Source organism: Aptenodytes forsteri, unplaced genomic scaffold, assembly GCF_000699145.1.
Source record: "Aptenodytes forsteri isolate BGI_AS27 unplaced genomic scaffold, ASM69914v1 Scaffold230, whole genome shotgun sequence".
Taxonomy (NCBI): Eukaryota; Metazoa; Chordata; class Aves; order Sphenisciformes; family Spheniscidae; genus Aptenodytes; species Aptenodytes forsteri.
In genome coordinates this window covers 332326-334182 of record NW_008795711.1, presented here as the reverse complement: position 1 = coordinate 334182, position 1857 = coordinate 332326, and the positions used below count along the sequence as shown (strand labels likewise).

At 62.4% G+C, this 1857-nt stretch overlaps 1 protein-coding gene across 1 annotated transcript in view; it reads right to left on the bottom strand.

Annotated features, from left to right (window-relative positions):
• The window catches only part of MEX3A (mex-3 RNA binding family member A), a 1680-nt gene extending 651 nt beyond the window's left edge, over window positions 1-1029 (bottom strand). The window contains exon 1 of the mRNA XM_019473162.1: window positions 9-1029. Coding sequence (XP_019328707.1) covers window positions 9-954 — 946 coding nt within the window. The 5' untranslated portion in view covers window positions 955-1029. The remainder of the gene's footprint in view (window positions 1-8) is intronic.
• Between the last annotated feature and the right edge of the window lie 828 nt (window positions 1030-1857).

Below are 1857 nucleotides of genomic sequence, written 5' to 3'. Positions count from 1 at the left end.
CCCCCCGCCCCCCTCCATGCAGAAGGGGTTGTGGCCGCACGGCACCAGAGCTGCCGTAACTTCACTTTCGAAACACACCATGCACTCGCGGCTGCTGGAGACAGATGTCCGGGCAGCGGTAGTCGTCCCCAGCTTGGAAAACCCTTGGAGCGGTTCCCCCTGCGACCGCCTGGGGAGACCGGAGAGATTGGGCTCTTGGATGGAGGAGGACGGGGAGCGATGTGAATTTGGGTGGATGGCGCCAGTACTGCTGGACCGCTGCTGCTTCGAGAAGAGCACCGAGACGGGGTTGGTGTTCTCCTGCCCAGCCCACATCGGGGCACCTGACTCTGGAACCCCGTAATACAGGTCTTGCTTGTTCACGCCATAGTTGGGGAAGAGGTAACCATAATTGAAGTCGTTTTGGTCATTCAGCCGGGGGGTCTCGTAGACGGGGTCAACGGAGCAGTCGCCGATGCACCCCAGGCTGTTCTGCCGGAAGGTGGAAAGGGGCTTGCAGCCTGGTGCCGGCGTGTGGACCCGCCAGGCCTCCGAGTAGCGGTTCTCCATGCCCGAGTCGGGGCTGCTGGAGAGGAAATCATTCTCGTTGTTGTACTCCAGGATCTTGCCCGTCCTCACTGCGATGTGGGTCTCGATCTCCTCCCGAGCGCGCTCAACATTGCCCGGCGCGCCAGTGATTTCGAAGACGGGGTCCCGGTCCCGGCTGGGCGTGATGATGTAGGTGTTGGTCTGCTGCTGGATCCGCTTGATGGTGGCTCCTTTGGGACCCACCACCAAGCCCACCACGCGGTAGGGCACGCGCACCCGGATGGTGACTTGCCCCGGCAAGGTGGGAGCGCTGCCAAAAGTGGTGCCAGCCTTGTTGCGGGAGGCCCTGATCATGGAGAAGTGCTCAGCAGCGGAGATGATCTCCCGCCGGGCCATGGCCACATCCTCCCGCCGTCCCGTCACCATGAAGACCGGCTCCTCACCCCGCACTGGCGTCTTGATGTAGGTGTTGGTCTTTGCCCGCAGGGCTTTGATCTTGCAGCCTTGGGGAAGAGAGAGAAAACAAGGCAGGGAGGTTAGAGAGGCTGTCCCGCCACCCTCCCCTCTCCTCAGGAAACCAGGCTGAGCTGCCTGTTTTCAGCAGGCCCTGCACCACACAGCAGCCACTGCCCGGGGACCTAAAATGAGGGAAAGGCCCTTTCCCCCTAACCCTCCTGACAGGAGAAACGCCAGAGGAAGGTTTCCCCCTCACCATCCCCAGAGAGCTCCTCCCTCAGGAGCTCCCCGCTCCCTCATCCTCAGGCGGGTGTCGCCATTTTGTGTGCTGCCCCCCACCACACAATCCCCCTCAGCCGCCTCCCCTCAGAAATCAGCCACTCCTTGGCAATCACCCCTGAGACCTCCCTTTCACACACCCCCAAGCACCAGGGAGCCAGGGGGAGGTTCAAGCCCTCCCCATGGGCCAGCGGTCCCTGTGAGGAAGGCTGTCCCCACTGAGGCCCAGGCCTCGACACGTTGCCCCTCAGAGAAGATGGCCGCCCTGGCTCCCCTCTCATCAGAGTGGCTCTCGGGACAGGAAGGATTCGGCTGACACACGGGGCCGCAAGAGAGGCTGGAGATGACAGGAGAAAGCAGGGGGATGCTGAGTCCACAGCGAGGCACGGCTGATGTGGAGCCCCTGTGCCACCCTGCACCAGCTCATGGGGAGCATGAGGGGAGAGACGTCTGCCATAACTCAAGAGAGCAGAGCCCTCCACAGGGACTTCTGTCCTACTGTGGAGCTTTTGGGGTGAATCTGGTGTGACTTACTTTGGGTTGGGGGGGCCAAGTTTGGGGGGGGGGGGGGGGTAGCAGAGATGCAGCAATTTG